Below are 21,520 nucleotides of genomic sequence, written 5' to 3'. Positions count from 1 at the left end.
GCAGGACTAGGGAAGTGATCGTGCCCCTGTACTCGGCACTGGTGAGGCCACACCTCGAATACTGTGTTCAGTTTTGGGGCCCCCACTACAAGAGGGACATTGAGGTGCTGGAGCGTGTCCAGAGAAGGGCAACAAAGCTGGTGAAGGGTCTGGAGCAGAAGTCTTATGAGGAGCGGCTGAGGGAGCTGGGACTGTTTAGCCTGGAGAAAAGGAGGCTGAGGGGAGACCTTATCACTCTCTACAACTACCTGAAAGGAGGTTGTGGAGAGGTGGGGGTCGGTCTCTTCTCCCAGGTAACAAGTGATAGGACAAGAGGAAATGGTCTCAAGTTGCGCCAGGGGAGGTTTAGACTGGATATTAGGAAATTTTTCTTCACTGAAAGGGTTATCAAGCATTGGAACAGGCTGCCCAGGGAAGTGGTTGAGTCCAATCATTCTGTCATTCCAATCAAATCAATTCCAATCAAAATTCCAATCAAATCTGTCATTATCTTGAACCCTTTGAGCCCCATGTTGGGCGCCAAAAAGGACTGTTGTGGTTTAGCCCCAGCCGGCAACTAAGCACCACGCAGCCGCTCGCTCACTCACCCCTGGTGGGATGGGGGAGAGAATCGGAAGACCAAAAGTAAGAAAACTCGAGGGCTGAGACAAAGACAGTTTAATAGGTAAAGCAAAAGCCGCGCACGCAAGCAAGGCAAAGCAAGGAATTCGTTCACTCCTTCCCATGGGCAGGCAGGTGTGCAGCCATCTCCAGGAAAGCAGGGCTCCATCACGCGTAACGGTTACTTGGGAAGACAAACGCCATCACTCCAAATGTCCCCCCTTCCTTCTTCTTCCCCAGCTTTATATACTGAGCATGATGTCATATGGTATGGAATAGCCCTTTGGTCAGTTTGGATCAACTATCCTGGCTGTGTCCCCTCCCAGCTCCTTCTGCACCTGGCAGAGCACAGGAAGCTGAAAAGTCCTTGACTAGTGCAGCAACAACTAAAACATCTCTGTATTATCAACACTGTTTTCAGCACAAATCCAAAACATAGCCCCATACCAGCCACTATAAAGAAAACCAACTCCATCTCAGCTGAAACCAGGACACATCCATAAAAAACCTCCCGGAGGAAGAAGTGTAATTGCTAATTGTCTCCACGAGGTGGTACCCGACGTACAGCAATGGCTTCAGTACGAAACTTAGATACCAAAGTAAACTCAAGGTCACTGTTTTAATAAGAAATTTCCCAGGCAAAACATCACTAATCACAGCAGAGCACAGCAAGCTGCAAAAACCAACACTGATCTTTAACATGTACAGCAAAAAAATTAGCATGGTGCAGATTAAGTAAACCAATATCAAGAACAGATGAATCAATATCGTGGCCTGCAACTACTAACAGATCTAAATTCCTTAATACGCTCTGGTTAATCTGTTATTATCTCAAACCCTTCATGCCCCACATTGGGCACCAAAAAGGACTGTTGTGGTTTAGCCCCAGTCGGCAATTAAGTACCACACAGCCGCTCACTCACCCTGCCCCCGCGGTGGGATGGGGGAGAGAATCGGAAGAGCAAAAGTAAGAAAACTTGTGGGTGGAGATAAGAAGAGTTTAATAATTGGAACAAAAAATAATAATAATAATAAATTGTAATGAGAAGGAAAACAACAAGAGAGCGAGAGGGCAACAAACCCCAGAGAAATAAACAAGTGACAGAACCCCTCACCACCCGCCAACCGACGCCCAGCCAGTCCCCGAGCAGCGACCACTACCCCCCAGTCAACTCCCCCCAGTTTCTATACTGAGCATGGTGTCATATGGTATGGAATAGCCCTTTGGGCAGTTTGGATCAACTATCTTGGCTGTGCCCCTTTCCCAGTTTCTTGTGCACCTGGCAGAGCATAGGAAGCGGAAAAGTCCTTGACCAGTGTAAATGTTACTTAGCAACAACTAACACATCAGTGTGTTATCAACATTATTCTCATACTAAAATCCAAAACACAGCACTATATCAGCTACTAGGAAGAAAATTAACTCTATCCCAGCTGAAACCAGCACAAGCTGTTAAATCACCATTAAAAGAAGCTTAAAATACATTGCATTCTTTCCTAATGTTATGTGTCCATATACGTAACTTCCATAGTTGCTACGAAGATGTCATTGAATCACTAGCTGAAGCAGAGATGAACATTATGGTTATGGATGGGAAATAGAGTATCTGAGACATTATTTCAACGTGTAACTTGGTTATGAAATATTTGAAAAACTTCTCAATCTGAAAATGACTTGTTGATGTAGATGTGGCTAAAGCACTTGGTATATTGAGTCATTTGTCCAAAATGAGCACCTTTGTTACTCACAAAACCTACTTTCTCTATTTGCTTACAGAAGTAAGTATCAAGAAGCAAATTTGTTAGTTCTACAATTGAATAGGTGTATTTTTATGTGCTTGTATGTAGGACACTGAAGTATGAGATGTTAGTAAGGTGTCTTTTTTTAATATGGTTTTAAATGTGGTGTATCAGTTGTTCCACTTTAATCATTTTTAATTTATCACAAAATTGCAAAGACTTGTGTTTAGAGTTCCTCTGCAGCGCATGCTTTTTTGTTAGTTACTTTATCTCGAAAATTTAGTTGAATATTTGCAAGTGTAGGAAAGAAACATTATTGACTGAAACATGGCAAGTAAAGGTATGTTTTGCTCTGTTTTCCTACCGTTAAAAAAAAACAGTATTTATCATAGGTTAACCAATTGCTAGATGGAAGTTAAAACTATATAATTCTGTGAGAATACTATGAACATTGCTTGAAGTTGACTTGCAGATTTATTTGCTAACTTAAATCACAGCTATCAAAATTGAATGGTCTATTTTATAGCTTGGGTAAATGAATCTTTTCCTTATCTGCCTCCTCTTTTTGACATGCGATTGTTTTGTCCTCTGCAACTAAGAGATGAATTATTAGGTAGTGGCACTGTGTTATGATATACCACAGATATAGGAGGATTGAACGCACTTTCTATTTAAAGGATACTGTCAACTGTTGAAGGCCATAACATTCATCTTCCTACAGGAAGGAAAATCCTGTACAGCATTTCTGGAGGGTACCATTTTAAATGTCTGTTTTAAAATATCTTGCATTTGTAAGGCTTTGTTTAGTTGTGGTGGTGGTGTTTTAAAATTTTAAGTGGCTTAGGATTGTTAAAAGGTCAGACTAAGAGTTTTATGCCTGTATACCTATAGCTTTCATTTGAAGTATTATTTAACTTTATGGGAATAGTTCGCTAGTGTATAAACCCCCTTCCTCGGAGAGACATCAGTTCTCAGACAGTCTTTTTTACCTGCTATTGCTGTGAGTTGTCTCTAGAACTACTGTATTTAAAAGAGAACTAAAGGAAAAAAGTGTAATTTTCAGTTAGTTTATGTACTTAGCAGAACTCTCTATCTTGTTACTTTCATTAATATTAGAAGAAAGAACAAAGCTTTCTTTTTATGAACTTTCACAAACAGGAGAGAAAGAAGGAATAAATTGGAAAATATTTCTGTAAGTCCTATTTGTGACTTTTAAGAACTCAAGTAGTAGGCAAACTTACATTAATGCTTTAGTTTTCTGCTATGACTAGCAGCACTTTTAATGGTTCATTTTAAGCTTTGGAAGCAGACAAGTAGTGTGTATAATTGTTTGTTTCCCTTGCATAACCACATATTCTTTTCAAACTGTAGCACTCTCATCCTGTATTGTAATATAGATCTAATTGTTCAATAGAATATTTTTAGGAAAAGTTAAGAGACTTTTCTGTTTTCACTACTTGTAGAAGCTAGCTTATTATTGCTTTAAGTCTCAGGTGAGAAGGGCAAACGTGCGTAGCAGTACATCCTCTATGCTTCCAGTTTGGTGAAATTCTCTACCTGCACTTGAAAAGAAGCCTGTAGGAGGGGAACTGTTTTCCTTTGAGTGTCTCTGGAAGGTGAGGAATGAGTCTGATTAAGATCAGCAGATCAGAAAGCAAAAACTTTGCCCTGTGTAGTGTTATGTTTCCTGAAGTATTCTGTTAATGTTACATAGTTCAGGATTCAGGATGTTGATAAATGTGAAAAATTATTGCACATGCAGTTCCTGCTGAATATCTTGACTGTAGAAGATCAATACGTACATTATACTACTGGTGTTCCCTAATCGTTAAATACTTGTGATTTCTTTAGGGATAATACAGTGATGATGATGTTTTCCTAAGGATTGAGGTTTAGAAAATTTAATTTGAGGCTTGCAGCTGAATTTTGCATTACAAAATGACACTAGGCACTGTAATAGAAATAGAATGCAAAGGAATGTCACCTCTTGGAACATGTTTTCATACTCTGTCACATTTTATATGAATGTCAGTAAATTACAGTGAGAGGCTGTACAGAAGGAGGTAGAGTAAAAATACATTGAAGGTTTAGAGTTTCCTGATTTTTTTTTTAATAATATTACCTTTATCATCACTTTAAATTATTATATATTAGCTTATTTTTTCAAATAGATTTTATTTCTAAAATATAGTCACAAGTTTGGGGGAAATCAAGAGCTTTTTTAAAGAATAGAGCATGATTGGAGTGCTTCAAAAAAGGGTACTAAGTACATGTATGTTTAAAATGCTGAGGGCCCCTACCTGAAATGACCTGTGCACCCACATAAATCCTGGTTTGACTGAGGAATCAATCCAGGCTGAGCTCACTGCAATTTCAGGGATTTCTAAAGGCAAGTGAAGAATTGTCTTTATTTCTGAGTAAACAGTTGAACAGAGTTTTAATTTGTTGATGTCCACATTCAGACATTTTAGGCCTCTCCATTCCTTTGAAGAATATCTTTTCTGTTAATCAGTTTACCTGAAATACGCAAGTGAGATTTCAGCCAAAGGGTTGAAATATTAGTTCTTTGAAATTAACAGAAGCATGTAAAGACTTACTGTTATATGATGCTTTTGATTCCCAAGACACATCTTGAAACCTCCATTAGGCCATTTTCAGGTTGAATATTAGAAGAAAAGGACAAAGTGTCAATAGCTAAAGCTCTGTTAGTATCATTAAAGTAGTATAAAAAATGCTTATGTCTGAAGCAGAATTATTTGGGATCTGTTTACTGTGTTCCAGACCAAACTTTCAGTGAAGCGTGAAAAATTTCAGCCCCAGGTCAACAATTTGGAGTATATGTAAAAGCTAACAGAATTTTCTTCTTAACCTTTATAGCTTCAGGTGACAAATGCTACCTTGAGGTACTAATCAAGAAAGTTTCTTTTCTCATTCTGACCTCCTTGTAGACCTTTCAGTCTTTTAATGGTCTGACTTGTAACTTGAGTTATAGTTATCAATGCTTCTCTAAATCACAATTTTATGCTCATAGACTGGAGGAACTGGCTGTGATTTGTGCTAATTATGACATTCCCCATATTGTCAACAATGCGTATGGAGTTCAGTCTTCAAAATGTATGCATCTTATCCAGCAGGTAGGAGCTGTGTATTTCAAATAATAATTTTTTTAACAAGTATAAGTAAATCTCTGATTGTAGACAACACTAGCAAATTTTATCGCATGCTTCACAACTTTGAGACTAATCCCATGTGTGTCTGATATTTGAACAATTTTCTGAGAAAGTGGAGTAGAGGGAAATAGACCTTAAAAATAATATTTGTTATTTCTATTATGTGATTTTTCTGTATTAAAACCGAACTTATTTAGGTTTTATGTTCAAGTGTCTCTCATAATGGAAAAATGTCTTTAATAAGCGTTCTTAAAATATTTCATAAACTTATTAACTAAAAATAAAATAATGGATCATACTTGAATAGGGATTAAGCCTTCAACAGGATGTGAGTTACAGATTTTCAACTGAAGGTACAAGATTCTACAGCAACACTTTATAGATGATGCCACTGTTAAAATATTGTCATCACAGAGAATGGCTGAGAAAACTGGGTTAAGTTCAATGTTGTGTTCAAAAAAGTTTAATTTCTATTCCTGTTTAGTTTGAAAAGGAGGTTGCTTAATATCTTAAGATCAGCCATGAAACTTAGAATACTTGCATTTTTGCTCACTGCAGTGTACCTGCACTGTTTCTTCAATATTTCTCTTTTCTCTCTGTTGCCTATATCAAAACAATAGGGGGATTTGTTTTTTAACAGGATCCAGGGGATCCTGAACTATTATGAATTTAAAATATGCGGGTCATTTTTTTTCTAATTAAGAAGACATTACGTTATTAACTGGGCACACACCAACTTGATATATAATTATGACAGGAATGTCATGTTGGCATTTCTAAACTTTGAGAGACTGAAGAAATTTGACAAAACTTGAAGTGATATGTGAAATAGAAAATGGCATGTGCCTTATTTGTAATGTACTTAGGACATATTTATTGTATTTAATTTGCACAAGTTTAGTGAAATTCTGACATGAAGGGGGCTGTGGAACTGCTGAGTTTTACTGCGTGAAATGTATCTAATGATAATCTTTTCAGACTACAAAGCTGCAAATAGAACTGTTACTGTGTTGGTTTCTGTGTTTTTTCTTTGCTTCTTGATAGGTTGTTTGGAGGTTTATTTTGTTTGTTCTTTGGTTATGCAAATGTATACATTTGAGCTCTGATTTGTTTTACATTTATTTACAAAAATGTATTTCCTGTGATGGAAAATGTACTGTCTATGAGGAAGTAGTTATTAATGAATACTTAGGAATATGTACGTGCTGAGCACAGTGTGAACAGAACCTTCAAGAGTATCACAGGAAAGAGCTTTTGAAACCATTTCATTTGTCATGCTTTTCCTCTGGTGGTCTCCTGTCAATTAAATCAAATGGTAACTGCTGGCATTCATCTTCTCATCAAAAAGCTGACAAATTTGGAGTTCTTCCCATTTCCCATGCACTAAGCTATTAAAACATAGAAATAATAACCGTGGTTTGGTTGGATCTGCTTTTTTCACTCTTTTTACCAGAGCTATTACCTCTATTTCTATTTCTTGGTTTTAATATGTAGTACTTTAATATGTATGTATTTGAATATACTTTAATATGTATGTTCTTTAATACAATTTTCAGGTTCTGTTATGCTGCATACTTTTTAATTGTACAGTTCACAGTAGCATATTACTCAAATTGAAGATGTACTGCAGAATCTACATTTTTTTCCTTTAAGAATATCTGAGTGGCTGGGTATAAGGATGTTTTGTTTTCTGGGAAGCGGGGAAATCTGCTGTAGGAAGTTATCTGGTTCTTGATTTTGCAAGCAGCCTATAAAGAGTGCTGTCACAGCCCAGTTGTTTTAATGCAAATTTATACATGTATCAAGAAAAATCTTCTTCTTTTCCAATGAAGCATTAACCTGTAGCCTTTACTGTGAGAATCTGTGAAATGTTTTGGGTTGTACAGTTTTAACTGTATTAATTCCCATTAAATTCCAACGGTTTTCTGTTTGGTGGTTGTTGATAATATGCTACACTTAGACTTGCAGGAACTGAAATCAATGTTTTAAATCATAGCAAAATAGGAATTTGTAAGGTACTATGTAAGCAGACAATGGTAGTAACAACAGTGAGCAATGTTAAGGAAAGGTAATACTATGATTTTTAGTTTTTCATCACAAATACAATATCTGAGAGAGTTTCAGGAATTATATTTATTTCAGTTACTTTGCTGTGTAATCATGATGCTATCACATGTTTCCTTTTTCCTAATGCATACTGTGGAATTTTTTTTTTGTTCCTTTTTGATAAAGGGTGCTCGAGTAGGCAGAATAGATGCTTTTGTTCAGAGCTTGGACAAAAATTTTATGGTTCCAGTAGGTGGTGCTATCATTGCTGGCTTCAGTGAGTCCTTCATTCAGGAGATCAGCAAAATGTATCCAGGTAACTAGTTCATGGACTGATTTCATCCATATGAAATAACTGTAGAAAACTTGATTATCAGCTTTCTTTCACATAAAATTTATTTTTGCCAATTTAATCTGTATATTGGTTTCTTTTCAGGAAGAGCATCTGCGTCTCCTTCTTTAGATGTCCTCATTACACTTCTGTCTCTAGGTGCCAGTGGCTACAAACAGTTACTGAAAGAGAGAAAGGTGAGCTTTTTGGCAAGCAGCACTTTCTTGAAGTCAGCTGTTAACAAAGTCTTGTTGCAAAACTGCTTTGTGTCGTAAATCCACTTTCTGTCTAGAAAGCTGTTGAATTTCTTCTGAGCTCACAGCTCTGAATCTGGAAAGGCAATATGATATAATTACTTCATGGTCAAATGGTGCTCATGAGTAAGCATGATTTTCATGTTTTCCAAACCAGAAGGCTAAACTGAGGGCCTGTACTATCCTGAACAGTATTCTTATTTGTTCTGAAGTGTGACTAATGCAGTAGAATTTTGCCCACAAAAGCTTAATCTGAGAAGTACTGTGCTGTGTTATCATGGTCACACTGCTTCCAGGACTAAAGCATGAGATCGGACTCTCAGAGGTAACCCAGGGGTCTCTGCTTTTCTTTATTTGGCCCTATTGTACCTTTGTGCTATGATAGCGTTTAAAATGTTTGTGTACCACATTCTCTGGAGAATTGCAGCTTCTGGTTAGGTTATAAATACTGTGCATGGCCACAAAAAGAGAAAAATACTGTCATTTAAGGTATTCATGTAGATGCAGAGCTAGGTTTCTTCTGTGCCTCTCACAGACTATATGTTTTATGTTGGGTATAACCACAAACATTCAAGTGGTCTAAGGTTGGAACCTGTGCATACTGAGTTGTCCTTAATTCTGGACATAAGACAGGCCTGATTGTGCTATCTTTATATGTTAACACAGAGGATTCTTTTTGTAGAGGGTTTTAGGTAAGGAAATGCTGTGAATTAAGTACTGCTAAGTTAATAGTTTTAAATCATGCATGATCTGTTCCATTATTTTAGTTAGAAACTAAGTTCCAGTTGTTTCCTGCTGCCAGCTTGCTGATGCCTCTGATTACCTGGCAGGGCAGTAGTGCTGGATGCTGTGACTTGTTTCTAGCTGCTTGTAGAGGCATCCAGAAATTCTGCACTGGAATTGAGATCCCATAGGAATAGCTAGACTATAGAAAACCAGACCAGGTTAGTGGCCTTACAATGACTAAGAAGTGATCTGTGCAACTGAAGTGAAAACATGGCTTATGAAACACTGAAAGCAGTTACCACTTTTACCACTATTGCAATACAGTTTCTAACATTTTATTCTGGACTGTTGTATGTATTGCCATGTATGGTTGGTGTCTTCATTAAAAGCAAATTGTATTTTTTCCCCCTTCACTCTTATTTCCAAAAGCATCTCAAGTGAATTTATCATGTCTTCTGCAAAGCTGATTTTGATGTTAGATTTACGCTGGTAGCAGATACATAATGGGCAGTATAAATATTCTCTAAGTCATAAATAATAATTCTTTTGTAAATCAAATGTCTTAATGAATAGCTGTAATGTCATAATGAATAGCTTAATCATGTCATTTTCTTGGAAGTAGAATTCTAAAGTGAATAAAGCATTATATTTTTACAACTTCAGGTCTTTTTATTTCAAATGTGAGTATACTCTATAAACACAGCCTTATATATGGCATAAATGTGTTTCTTTTATTGGATTTGCTGTAGAAATAGAAACCTTTTTTTGCTTAAATTTGTTTCTTCCTGAATTGTAAAAATGTAATAGTGATAGTTTATTGCCTGTGCCCTGTGAAAGCAGAGGCAGAGCTATTAGGCTCCCAGCAGGAGCTATTTATAGCTTGACATTGAGTACTCCTTTCTATATCGGTGCAGCTACACCTACTCACACAAAGTCAGCTATAAAAAACTTCAAGTTTTTTTTTTTTCTCTTTTTACCTTATCCTTATTCACATGGGTGTTACTTCAGGTTATTTGAGCTCCAGCCAGAAAGACCAGAATATTACTGAGAAGAGTTTAATCTCGCACAACCAAGGAAAGAAATAGTCTGCCCAGTTTTTCTTTTACATGGATGAACTGTTTAATATAGGAAGGGAAGAGATTATATGAGGGAGCGGAGCACGTACATAGAGTGGGATTTTCTGACAAGCTGGCAGTTGTGGAGTGTGCAATTGTCCAAGAGTATGAGATTCTATGTTATGTTATGAAGGAGTAAAATGGTGCAGAAGAGCAAGGGACTAACACACGCATGCTGTCCAAGTGTCTGAGTAAAGGTGGCCATATATGAAAGCTTAATAAGGAATGTTTTCAACAGTCATATTTAGCCTTGATGTTTCCAGAGAAAGGATGGAAGAAGACCACCAACAGTAATGTTTTCTCACTTGTTCTAAATTTTCAGTATTCGTTTTTATATGTTTATGTGGTGTTTAGAACAGTGGTTTTCTGATCTCAGTAGGGGTTTCTAGGTCCTTTTTTAATGCAGATAATGACAGCTGATCCATAGTCAAATTTGTTAATATCTTTGCTTTTAAAGAACTCATATTATGTAAAGGTTATGTTTTTGTAGTGACTCCTTTGATTTCTTCAGTACAGGTAACGTTGTATCCCATATTCTGCATTGCCAGGTCTTAAAACTGTCTATTTTCATGTATGTATTTGTGTGTCTGAACCAGGCCACATGTAGCAAATACAGTGGTTGCACTGTGTAATAGCATAAACAGTAGACTTCAACTGTCACCTCAGAACTGATGGAGAGCAAAGACCCTACATTCAGGGTTTACATTCAGGACCCTACATGTCAGGTTTAATACCTGTTAACTATTTTCCAGTGTGGTCCATTTAATCCATTTAACTAATTATTATACTGGTATTATTGAAGAGGTGATGGCTTGATTTTGTTTTCAGCAGCTATGGATTTCCTCATTAGACTTCCCTTAACAGTCTAACAATCAAGATAATTCTGATTTTCTTAAATGTATTTCTGTGTTACTTGGGACGTGATGGAGCTTTTTGTATCTGTATCCATCTGTCTGTATACTTTCTAAGAGTGATTAACTGGAGTCATATTTAAAATCACACTGAGTGGGAGGAAATTGTTTGGTTTTTACAATTCAGTAAAATACTTGGTTTACATTTCATGGTTTATCATTGATGTAATTATTCTGATAGGAATAAATTATTTGTACAGTTCACTGTGAGTTTATATTGCTGCTCTACTTATGATTGAATTTAAGAATAAGAAAAAAGCCATTTAATGCTGGATATTAAAAATGTATAAAAAATCAAATACTCTTACAAGACAGACATTTGTTACTCTTTTTTTTTTTTTTTTGGTCTAGTCAGTTTGCTACACTGTAGTTTGTCAAACGTGTGGGAGTATTGAAGGATTTTCGTCATGTGAAATATGTGGAACCATATTCAAATTTTAGAGTGGCTGGAGGCAAGATAGTTTAACTGAATGTAATAATCTTAAATGGTGTTGTGTAGTTAAACAAGTGCCAAGTATGAATGGAAGCTTCAGAGAGGCCTAAGTACTCAAAGCATGTATTGGAGGTATGGCCCACAAGGAGCCTGATCTCAAGGTCTTGCAAGTGCTGAAGAGAAAATGTGTTGATGGGTGTTGTTAAGAAAGACCTTTTAAACAAATATGAGTGTGGTGATTGTCAGCATTAGTGTTACCGTATCAGGTTGGCAAGACTTACTGGGCAGTTTCTGTAGATTACTTTTATATGCTATAAAGTTTTAAAGGTTCTGTAATTATTTTCATATTTTTAAAACTTTCCAGTATATTATAAATTCAGAACAAAATTCTCAATCTTGCAATGCAAGAGAATCTATATATGGGGGTATGTGGTATATATAGGTATCACACAACGTACATGTGTAGTTTCTGTTGTGTGTTTGGCTGCATTTCAAGAAAGTAAGCCTTCTGCTGGGGCTCTCTGGGGCATGTGCAGGTCTCCATGCTCAGCACTGCAGCCTCTCTCTGTCTGCATGAAGTGGTGGGCCAAGTGGTCTGATCAGATCACAGGTCAGATGCAGCTGGTCAGTCTAGTACGCAAAGCAGAAGAGAGGCTATGATGGTTGCATTATAAACAGCTGCTGCTGCAAAGTGATTTAAGATGGGACCAGATCAGTCTCAGGTACAGCATATGAGAGTTGGCAGTCTGTATCTAGTGCAACGAGGCTGTAAAATTACTCTTCTGCAGTGTCGTCTTCAGCGCCATAAATGGCTATATGGCTGTTTTCTGAGGAGAACTCATCTTTTCAGATGGGAGTGAAAGAGGGAGGAAGGCAGAATGTTACAAACTCAGAGCGTAAGCTGGGTGGTTAGAACCAGCTAGGATAGTTTCAACCACGCACAAAAAGTTTTCTGGCCTTCATCAGTTGTCTCTCTGTCACTTGATATGGGACTAATGGCATATTTAGTACCCCCATCTTCTGCTTTTTCTCTGGAGTTACTGGCTTTTTCCTTACTTCTTTCCCTCTAGTTATTTTCATTTGGAAGAAGAACAGTGCCTATCACAATGGAGCAACAAATGAAGTGTCACCCATGTTAGTGTAGGTTCTATTAAAAAATAGTTTTATAATGTAAATACAGTATGATTCAAATATTTTTAATAATTGTTACAAAACTTCTTGAAAATATTTTTGTATACATATGTGGAAGTAGGCCATTTTGTCAAAATAATTGAGTCATTTGGCACATTTGATTCATACACCACTGTTGACTTGTTCTTCATAATTTTTGAGGTATTTTATTGTTTTAGGTGCTAAAAGACCGGAAGAAGTGCAAGACATTTTCGTATAGTTTATCATTCATTTCACTAGCCTGGTGAGGTTTTGTGATAAGTTTCTAAGGGGAAAGAGTGAATTAAACAATGAAACTTAACTGACATTTAGTGCTTGGGCTGTTCAGTGCAACTTTAGCATAATAGTTAGCTTCACTGGAGAAAACTTGAGTGCCTACCACAGAAAATCAATTATGTAAGAGCTCATTTGTATGTAATTGCTTAGGGTGCTTATAAATTTTCCACATAACAGAAATATTTTATAATAGAGGTGGTTATAGATTTGACCTCACAAAAATATTGCTTTTTTCCTTTTTTTGGAAAGGCCGTTAATCTATTTTGCAACAAACTGCTTAACTTCTGAAACCATAAAATATCTAGAGGGCTTCCAATGGAAAGATGCAAAATAGTGTTGTTTGTAAAAACAAGAAGTTTTGAATTTGTGCTCAGGTAGCTTCAGTCAAACTGATGAAAATACATACTTGGATTTTTTTTTTTTTTTTTTTTTGCCATCTCCATCCATTCTCCCTTGTTTTAACAAACTCCTATGTATGTAAAGGCTCACCTAGTATCCTAGGGATTTAATCTTAATTTAATTTAATACAGTTATACAGCAGGTAACTGGTTATACCAACTTGCAGTCTTTCCAGTAATAAATACTGTAAGAGATGCAATAGAGAATTCCCTAGGTACAACACACAAAAATTAATTACTTGGGAATTCGTTCCTGTTCCTGTACAGGTTTTTCTCAGTTCCAATTTCACCAATAATATCTCCATAGTAGACACAATTTATGTATATTTCTGTAATACTTTGCTGCAATTATAGAAGTAAATAGCCAGCAGAGGGAGCACAAATTAATTTATGATTTGGATTCCAAAAAAATACTAATAAAATGGCTAACACATTGGTGATGCTTATTGTGGAAAGCAAGTAACAAATGAGTAATGTGTTTATATTCAGTGAGGGACCAGAAGGAGGGCAAAAGTGTCTGAACTTTTGAAACATAAATGTTTTTCAGCTTCTGTGAGTGAACTGTAAATAAACTCTGATAAATTGAAACCATAAAATCACTTGATTTACAAATGCCTCTGAAAAATAAGAATAATTTTTCACAAATTTCAAGTTCTGATAATTAACCATAGATGCCTCCCAAAATTTTTGTTGTTGTTCCAGGTATTACAGAAGCTTTATGCTCTTATTGATAGTTGAATCAATAGCCTAATTCATTTAGACAGTAACATGGTACTTTTTCTTCTCTGGCTGGATGCATTCTGTGGTTTTAGGAAGAACAGGTCAGGAGCTGTGTTCATTTGGTCACTCATGAAGTGAGACTGGGTTCAGTGCAGTGGCTCAAGAAAAGAAGCTGTAACATTCTTCTAACTTGGCTACCACAAAGCTCATTTGGTTTCATAAGACCTTTGAGAGATTCTGCTCAAAAACATAATTTTAATCACGAGCTATAATTTGTAACTGTCAGAGTGCACAGGTCAGAACAGGATACTGGTCTACAAACAGAAGAGGCAATTCTATTTAAAGAATGAATAATCACTTGTCAGGTCCAGAAATTGATGAGGATGCTTAAACAGGCAGTCACATTGAAGCAGATGAGCAGCACAATCTTTATGGCCAGAAAGAGGAAAAATCTGGTGTTTAGTATCTTTTAAAAAGACTACCCAGTATCTGTATCTTTTTGCTCGTTTTTATGAGAGACTAAGCATTAAAAAGGATGGAAAAGAAGCCAAAGGATACAATAAGAAGAACGATGTTTATTCTCACTACGTCCATAAGTGTTTTGAGCTGATATGTGAAGAGGAAGATATTAAACTGAGGAAGACCATGAGCAATTATCATAGATTACTACTGGGGAAGAGCGAGGAAATAAAATAGGGATGAAGTAAGAGAAGCAGCCTTTTATGTGCAGTGTGACTTGTATCTGAGCCAAAACATTTATGAATCTCAGTTTTATGACACTCTCACAATAAAGGTGCAATCTAATTAAGTGATAGCAGAGATTCAGATATCTCCATTCTTTTAGTAGGCTTGAACAGGAGGGGTTGGTCCCAGGAAGAGGACTGGCTACACAACAGAGCTGAGTATTCAGGAGAGTATATATTGTGGGAAATAAAAGACATTCAAACGTGTACTCATAGCCTTCTCCTTAAGAGACTGTATTGCCATTCTCATACAGAAAAAGAAGTCTGTGCACTAGTGGTAATTGTGATTGTGTGATACATGGCAACAAAATGCACTACCTTTAGTCTGGGATATATTAATAGAAAACAAAGTAAGAAGCAATTTGCCATTATGGCCATCTGTGATGGTAACAGTTCATTCTCTGTGGCTCAGGGTCCTAGGGTCAGGGGGAAGCTCTTGCAGGAGTGGGGTAGGGTAAGACCTGCTGTGCAGTGGGAATCTTTTCAAGATTTTACCTCCCTAGGTTTCAGGGCCACTGAGAGAATGACTGAAATCACAAGCACATGTATTAGACCAGATAGAGAGCTTTGTAGCAGCTTGAGGGGGAAGAACAGTGTTCAGGAAATTGAGCTGTTCCTTTATAGAATGATTTCGGAGGATTGTCTGGTCCACTTACTTGGTACACATGAAGAGGATCAGCTGGGCACCTGTAGGATATAATGGGGACTTAACAGTTTTGTGAAATAGGTACTATTTTCCCTGTTTGATAGCTAATAACAAAAATATTGCATCTTTTTTCCCAGGAGATGTTTTCCTATCTTTCAAGTGAGCTAAAGAAGCTGGCAGATAACCACAATGAGAGACTGTTAGACACACCACATAATCCCATTTCCTTAGGTAACTTGTTTTTTATCTTTTAAAAAAAAAATCTAATATACTGTGCATTCATAACGCACTTTCACGTACAGTTCCTATATATTAAACATTGTTCATTACACTCCCTTAAATTGTTCTTAGGCTGAGATGAAACCATTGAACCTAATAAGGTAACCTACTATAAAAGTAGAGTAGTGACTTGAGCCCTTTTATTTTTTTACAAAATTGCTCCTGTCCAACAAACTCACTTGTTGTAATCAAGGCCAGCAGAAGATGTTAGCATGTAGTAATACTTTATAAATAAGTAGATTTAAAAATAAATTAGGGTATAATTATTTTACCCATTGTCTTATAGTGCTGTAAAAGAGATTATGGAATTCCTACTCAAGATATTTGTTCTAACCAAAAATTCTGCTGAACACCAAAGTAACATTGCCTACCTGTGCAGAATCTCTGCCTTACATAGAGTCTAACCAAAGAAGTAATCTATGACAGCTTGTGGGCAAATTAAAAATTATGAAATGATGTATTCGTATTTCTTTTTTTCTTTGTATCTGGACACAAATATTTGGCTAGACTTTTATTGTTTGAAAACAGCTTGGCCTCTGTGGTTCTTCTTTGGGGAAGAAGAAGCTTTGTGGTAGTTTTAACCTGACCTTTTGTTACTTTAGCCATGTCACTGAAGAATCTGGATGAAAACAATGATGCTGCTGTTACCCAGCTTGGATCTATGCTTTTCACAAGACAAGTTTCTGGAGCAAGGTGAGGATACTATGAATTTGAGAAATTTGGGGGGTTGTATTAGCCTATATTTTACGAAATCCTATAATACTTGTTTTGTACCAATTTTGTCATGATTCCAGATTACAGTCTGACAATAATGAGTCAGAGAGTAATACACCCTTCATCATCACTGTTATCTACTAATAATGTCTACCTGCCTGAGTTAGCAATGAGGCCCTCTTTATTAGCTTTGGTAGGCTAAATAGATAATCTATGCCCATTTAATTTAGTGTCATTATTCCCTAGTATCCCTTGGTTTCATTTAGTTTCCAGCTGTTGCCTGATCTTATAGTTAAGTTGTAAGCTACTTAAGGAAGATCTTTGTTTTGTTTATTGCAGCACAAATATGGTCGTGCTGGATGTCAGGGGAATAAGCTTTTAATACCCTACATAGCTTTTTGTCATATGGAAGAAAATCCTGCTTTCCAGAACTAATTGTGTTTAAAAAAAATAAAAAATGTAAAATTAAAAATCTACAACCTGAGCCAGTCTGAGTTCAATTTATTCTTAGAGACACTGGTATGTGGAAATGCAAGCCAAATAATTTTTAATGATTTTGGTTTAAACCTTTTAGAAGAAGAGAATGATGTAAAATTTGTTTTGGCAGGATTCCTTAATCTGAATATTACTGCTGCCATGCTAACTTCTGCCATAGACTTAATGTCATTTTTTTGTAGCAGAGCTGAATGTTTCCACATCAGAAGGTATGCTTCATTAGCTTGGATTATTCCACTTCCTGCACAGATGAATGACAGTAAATCTATATGTACTGTAGTTAGATGCTCTTTTTAATTTGCCTGTCCTAACCTTGGCTTGTTCTGCAATTTCAGCCATCTTTGGCTGAAATTATTCAAGAGGTTCAATTTTTGAAAAGTTAAAACTCTCCAATTCTTTGCCTGATACAAAGGTTTCAGATTTTTCCCTTTTTTGTGTAAGCAAATAATTGTTTTGTAGTATATACACTGTTTGACTTGGCATTTCAGCAGATTTTAAATGCTATGCTTCTGCTTGTGCTGACTGTCAGTGGTAGGAATAGCAACTCCCTACTTCACTAGCATACAGGCTTTTGCATAACCTGTGGTCTAAGCACTTGGACAGAGGAAGGATCTGCTAATCCTAGTGGTATTTGTCTAAATGCAGTTTCTTTTATGAACTGCAGGGAATGTCTCTATAGAGGTAGTAAATTCTTACCAATTGATCGGTGTTAACTGCTTGTGTAGGCTTTAACTATAGCCACAAGGCGAGTTGTTCCTTTAACAAGTAAGGATGTGGATTAGGGTCTTGATTTATCAGGGAATGGATATGTACTGAAAGTGCTGAGAAATAGGGTGTAATAGGTAGAAGTTCTTAGTATGAGGAAGAGGTAAAAGTGGTGGCAAAACGTATCTGCTACAAGGAGGTTAACATCATAGGATGGGGGAGAAGGGAGATGCTGTAGAGAGGAATGGATGGGAGGAAGTTGGGATTCTGAGCCCTCTGAATCACTTGAACCAGACATTTTGGACTGCAGTACACTATGCCAAGCAGATGTCTGTAATAAGGCTGCTGTCAGTATGGTGACCCGAGGAGCTCAGGGTCACCAGGTTGCCTAAGGAGGGGTAAACAGACCCAGGTCAGAGACAGAGCAGGTCAGATAGTTAGGGCTTGTTATGGAATAGGAAAGTTTGCTGCAGATGTCTTTTTCCCCCTGCACTGGGGATCTCATAAATACCAGTAATGAAGACCTTAATAATTTAACTGAAGAGGGGAAGGGACATATGCATATGCACACAGACTTGAGCTAATTCAGGATCTGCTACTACTGTCAGTCATAGTGATGCTTGGGCACTAACTTGGAAAATGCCTGATCTAAGTCTGCTTACCTTAATTTGTTTAGAGTTAACAGATATTACACTGTATAGGAACTTGTGTAAATATGTTCATCATACTGTATCACATAAAATATCCAAGGCATCTTTAACGGAATCACAATTTTGTTTGTTTGTTTCAGGGTTGTTCCCTGTGGGTCTGTACAAACAGTGAATAACTACACGTTTAAAGGCTTTATGTCGCACGCAAATGACTATCCCTGTGCTTACCTCAATGCTGCCTCAGCAATTGGAATTAAAAAGCAAGATGTAGATGTATTCCTAAAAAGACTCGACAAGTGTTTGAAGACTTCTAGAAAAGAAGCAAAGCAAGAAAAAAGTGTAAATGAAATAAGTAATTCTAATACAGGCACAGAACAACTTGAGGACTAGAAGATACAGATTTAGTAGCACAGGAAGATACACTTTTGTTTGAAGTATGTCAGGTTTGTATTGGATTAGCATTGTGAATCTGCAGTGGAGAAAATTTATTCCTGATCTGAAAACAACAACAAAAAGAAACTTGGGTGAAATTCAGCTTTAAAGAAAGTAGGTGATATTCTCTCCAAGACAGAGGGCCAGACACAAGTTTTTTGCAGCACAAATATGCACTTAGTGTCTGCCAAAGTGAAGCTTTACATTCATAAAGACCTTGAGCTGGCCTTTCAGTCTATGGGTGACTATTTGGACCAGTTTTCAGCAAATCACAGAATGCTTGATTAACAAGATTTTCTGTGGCAGAGATTGAATTCCTTCCTAGGTATAGACCATCCAGCAAGAAATGTTTCACTGCTCTCAAAATATCTCGTTTCTCATCAGCATACGTGCCACTTTTCATTTCTTTTCAAAGATTTATATAAATGTTGGGATAGCCCTTACTAAATACAATGTTAAAACTGCATGAGGAAATGATAGAGTTGGAATAGGAGTGTTTTCAGGTGTTCTCACCTCTCAAGAACTGCTTAGAACAAAGCAGCCCTCGGTGGCCAAGAAAAACCTAGAATACCTCATATCCTGTCAGTACTCAGCTCTTGGAAACATTTGCATAGTTCAGCAACCCAAAGGAATTTTAATACTGAAAGCAAGGGGTTGTGGAGAGATAGTCGTCTTTTTTTTCTTTTTTCTTTTTTTTTTTTTTTCTTTTTGCCATTTCATCTTTTCTTTGATAGGGTGATCAAGTCAGAGACCCACGAAAAGGAGGAATGCCTGGTGGGATTAACGTAGCAGTTTCAAGAGCCAGTGAGACCTGAGGGTATTTTGGCATTTTTAGTCCATTGTTGTTAAAATTTATAGACTTCCATTTCTGAAGTGTCTCTTGCCATTGACACTGTTGCTTCTGTGGCTGTGTGCAGTTGCTGATTTAAATTCATTAAGCAAACAATAGATTCGGAGTCTGTTTCTGAAACAACGGTTCTGTATCACCCGAGTGACAGTGCTGTAGGTTGCAAAACTTTTAGTTAATTATTCTTAAATGCAATTACTACATTGTACGTAGTTTTTATGTCATTTACTGTTCAAAGTGAGCTTAACGTTCAAAGACATTTTCTTTGTCTGTCAGTAATGTAGTAATACTTGGGACACCACAATTAATGAGTTCTAAATGTCAGGAAGTATTCTAGCTACTTTGTTTGGTGGGATCTGAGACATGTATCTGTCAGAGCCCTCTGTAAATTGCTTAATCAAAATAGTGGTGCTTTAGAAAGGACTGTCTATCCAGTATGAATTGATATAAGAGGTGATGTTAATATGCAGAAGTTAATAGTGTGCTAATCATCATGAAGGTGCTCTCACTTAGTGAGGTCCGTTGTATCTTAAGCTTAAATTGAACTGCTGCTTCTATACTGTTATTGCTAGTTACACGTTAGATTGATTAAAGCTTGTGAAGGTACGGCTCCCTGGACTACAGTCACAGTTGTTACTTGCTGTACAAACACATCCTAGGAGAAATGTAATATAACGTGACCACTGAGTCCTTGTGGCTATAAGGAGATGTAAATTTCTTTTCTTTCTCTCTCTCTCTCTTTTTTTTTCTTCCCCCCCTTACCCTTTTTGTTATTGAGAGCATGCTATGCCTCAGTTTTTGCAGTCAGTAAAGCTCTTCCACAAGCTTGAGAGCCAAAACTCTGCAGCTCGCTGCCTCACTATTCAGTATATTGGAGCAGCCAGTGAAAACCACAAGGCCTTACTGATACCTTTCTTCTTGGTTTTCGATATTGCTGTTCTGTGCCTGAATAAATTATTGATTTAGATGACTAGTCACAGAATGCAAACATTAGAACTATTGTTACGAGAGTTTAGGCAGGTGCATGGTAGCAGCTAAAATAAGTATTTGATGAATAATATCCTGAAACTGAATAAAGAAAACATCAGTTGCCTTCTCTGGGAGGAAGAAACCTCTGCCTTTTATGGTCTCATAATAAATTGTCTGCTGCAAATAATTCACTCGCTTCTACTATAGATTGAACTGCTTTCTCAGGTAGTGTTTTTCCTGTCTTTGAAATGTTTCCCATTTGAAATCAAAGCTGAAAATTTCAGTAAGTCTCTATAAACAAGTATCCAGGGAAAGGAATAAGTGGTTTGTTTTGATTTTGATGTTTTAAACCCTTTTTTATTTAAAAAAAAAAAATTAAGATGATGGCTTTAATTAAAAAAAAAATTTAATTTGTGTGTCATTAAAGTCCTTCACAAATCTTAGTGATGCCACCTGAAGTCAGGAAATTTAAAGTATTTTGAGGAATGTTCCCCGCCATGATGTATAAACTCTTGAACTAAATATTCGTGTTATATTACTTTGGTAAGCTGTTGTACCAGTTTGCAGTTTTATTTGCTTGCTTTGCCCCCATAAATGTCTTCAGTTTTAATTAATATTCATTTTTTAGAGACAGAAACATTATATAATGTCACTATAAATATAATGAAATTTTAAGTAATTCAAATGGCAATATACTTTCAAGTAAATGGAGAAGACAGTTATTTATGGCATATTTGAAACAGGAGATTCAGTAGATGATAATAAAAAGTATTTTTCAAGGAAAAGTATAAATCACTTATTCTCTATTCACTAATATCTATAATAAAGTAGTGAAATAATTTTGGAACATACACCCATGAGCAGAGTTTTTGTTTCCTTCATATAACGGACACGGGGAGATTTCATGGCTATGGCAGGTCTCACCCACGAGAAGTAGTACTGTGAAAGACGGTAATAGCGTGGGCATAGGTTTGTCAAACTATGCAGAGTAAAACAAATAGATCAACAGTATTTGCCTTCTGTGAAGATCTTTCCAAGATTGTACAGTGAAGTAAGAAGCTTCTTAACTTAGTTAACTGTGCAGCCCTTTTCCTAATGTCTACATAGGCACGTGTCACTAAAGGCTTCCACATACCTCTAAAATCTGCAA

At 36.7% G+C, this 21,520-nt stretch overlaps 1 protein-coding gene across 1 annotated transcript in view; it reads left to right on the top strand.

Moving 5' to 3' along the window:
- SEPSECS (Sep (O-phosphoserine) tRNA:Sec (selenocysteine) tRNA synthase) overlaps nucleotides 1-21,240 on the top strand; it is a 35,976-nt gene extending 14,736 nt beyond the window's left edge. The window contains exons 6-11 of the mRNA XM_075499864.1: nucleotides 5,372-5,474; nucleotides 7,743-7,872; nucleotides 7,993-8,084; nucleotides 15,417-15,510; nucleotides 16,161-16,251; nucleotides 18,263-21,240. Coding sequence (XP_075355979.1) covers nucleotides 5,372-5,474; nucleotides 7,743-7,872; nucleotides 7,993-8,084; nucleotides 15,417-15,510; nucleotides 16,161-16,251; nucleotides 18,263-18,512 — 760 coding nt within the window. The 3' untranslated portion in view covers nucleotides 18,513-21,240. The remainder of the gene's footprint in view (nucleotides 1-5,371; nucleotides 5,475-7,742; nucleotides 7,873-7,992; nucleotides 8,085-15,416; nucleotides 15,511-16,160; nucleotides 16,252-18,262) is intronic.
- Nucleotides 21,241-21,520: the final 280 nt, after the last annotated feature.

The sequence above is a fragment of the Mycteria americana genome, chromosome 4, assembly GCF_035582795.1.
Source record: "Mycteria americana isolate JAX WOST 10 ecotype Jacksonville Zoo and Gardens chromosome 4, USCA_MyAme_1.0, whole genome shotgun sequence".
NCBI classification, from domain to species: Eukaryota; Metazoa; Chordata; class Aves; order Ciconiiformes; family Ciconiidae; genus Mycteria; species Mycteria americana.
Note: the sequence above shows the minus strand (reverse complement) of the source record. Positions and strands in the feature narration are given on the sequence as shown.